The sequence below is a fragment of the Pelodiscus sinensis genome, chromosome 1 (assembly GCF_049634645.1).
Source record: "Pelodiscus sinensis isolate JC-2024 chromosome 1, ASM4963464v1, whole genome shotgun sequence".
In the NCBI taxonomy this organism is placed as follows: domain Eukaryota; kingdom Metazoa; phylum Chordata; order Testudines; family Trionychidae; genus Pelodiscus; species Pelodiscus sinensis.
Window position 1 is genome coordinate 335463878 of NC_134711.1, and position 1988 is coordinate 335465865.

At 50.2% G+C, this 1988-nt stretch overlaps 1 protein-coding gene across 1 annotated transcript; it reads left to right on the forward strand.

Moving 5' to 3' along the window:
- The first annotated feature begins 213 nt into the window (after positions 1–213).
- LOC102451351 (olfactory receptor 52N4-like) lies at positions 214–1265 on the forward strand. Its single transcript, XM_006123599.2, has one exon. The coding sequence runs from the start codon at positions 321–323 to the stop codon at positions 1263–1265; it is 945 nt and encodes a 314-aa protein (XP_006123661.2). The 5' UTR covers positions 214–320.
- Positions 1266–1988: the final 723 nt, after the last annotated feature.

Sequence of the window (1988 nt, forward strand, 5' to 3'; positions counted from 1 at the left end):
GATTCCTGCTGCTTTTTCCAACCCACCTCAGGTAGGACTTACCATGGAGCACTGTGAGGCATGGAATTGGCATTAGGCAGGTCAGTTACTCAGATTCCTTTCTCTGAATAAGGAACTTTTAAGTGTCCAATTTGCTTCACCCATAACAACAGCATCCAGCCGTGAATGTGTTTTCTCATATGAACATCATCTCCCCCTTCCAGGCATTTGTACTGTGACCATCACCCTAGACTCTGGGCACATACAGGAAGTCATAGGAATGTAAAGTATGTGCAGGAAACACGGCTCTGCCTCAGAGTTGGACGCCTTCTCTCCGTTCCATGTCAGATTCCAACTCAACCCACTTCACCAATCCCTCCACCTTCATCCTGCAGGGGGTTCCTGGCCTGGAGGTGGCCCATGTCTGGATCTCCATCCCCTTCTGTGCCATGTACATCATAGCCATCTTGGGGAACATCACCATCCTGTTCATCATCAAGAAAGAGCCGAGCCTCCATGAGCCCATGTACTATTTCCTCTCCATGCTGGCTGTCAGTGACCTGGCTCTATCGACATCCACCCTGCCCAAAATGCTGAGCATCTTCTGGTTCAATTCCAAGGAGATCAATTTCAGTGCCTGCCTCACCCAGATGTTCTTCATTCACAGCTTCTTAATGATAGAGTCTGGGATCTTCGTGGCCATGGCGTTGGATCGCTACGTGGCCATCTGCCATCCCCTGAGACATTCCACCATCCTGACAAACCCTGTGGTGGCCAAGGTTGGTCTGGCCGTGGTGCTGCGTGGTAGCATGATCGTCCTGCCTTATCTCCTGCTGGCCAGGCAGTGGCCATATTGCAGAACCAACATCATCCCCCATGCATATTGCGAGCACATGGCCGTGGTGAAGCTGGCTTGTGCCGACACCCGCGTAAATAACTACTACAGCCTCGTTGTGGCATTCTTGGTGACCGGTTTGGATCTGTCTTATATCACTGTGTCCTACACCCAAATTCTGAGGGCTATCTTCAGCCTCCCCACAAGGGATGCCCGGCTTAAGACTTTTGGGACCTGCAGCTCCCACCTCGGTGTCATCTTAGCCTCCTACACCCCAGCTATTTTCTCCCTCCTCAGCTATCGATTTGGCCAAAATATGCCATTATATTTCCACGTTCTCATTGCCAGCATGTATCTTTTAGTGCCCTCCATGCTAAACCCTATCATCTACGGGGTGAAGACCAAACAGATCCGGGACAGGCTGCTCCGGCACATGACTCCTGCGGACTGAATTTTTCTCCTGGTTCTCTGACTCTCGGACTGATCTCTGTGCAGATTTGGCTGCTAACACAGTGCTTGGCCCTCCTCCCTGAATCACTGACTGGCCAATGTATTGACTTTACAATGTGGTGTCAATGCAAGAATCTGGGTTTTTCATCTATGTACAATTCACAGGTTTGCCACAACTCTAATTGCTGGTATCTGGACTTCTGTGTCCCTCCCCGACTGAACCCTTCCATCAAGGCACCTCCCCATGACCCCCTAATCTGTCCATGCCCAGGCCCTACCTCCACATCTCCCCCACGTACCCGTCCCTCTTGCTCACTCCTCTCCTTCCTCACCTCTACTAATCCCTGAGTTGACTGCACCTCCCTCCCAAGATCATGCCCTCACAAGGATCCTGCCTTCCAGTCAGAAGTGGCCCCAGCTTAGCAGGGGCTGATGTGGGTTAGAAATAGTTTTTGTGTCTAGATGCGTTATTTCAAATTAGCTTAATTCGAATTAACTATTTTGAATTAAGTTAATTCGAAATAGTGCTGTAGTGTAGACATACCCTAAGAGAGGCCAGGCTGGGTCAAACCAAAGGTCCATCTAGCCCAGGTCCCTGTATTCTGACAGTGGCCAATGCCTGATGCTCCAGAGAGAGTGAACAGAAACAGGGAAACATCAAGTGATCTCTCTCCTGTCACCCTTTCCAGCCGCTGATAAACAGAGCTCTTTTTTGAACCCTGTT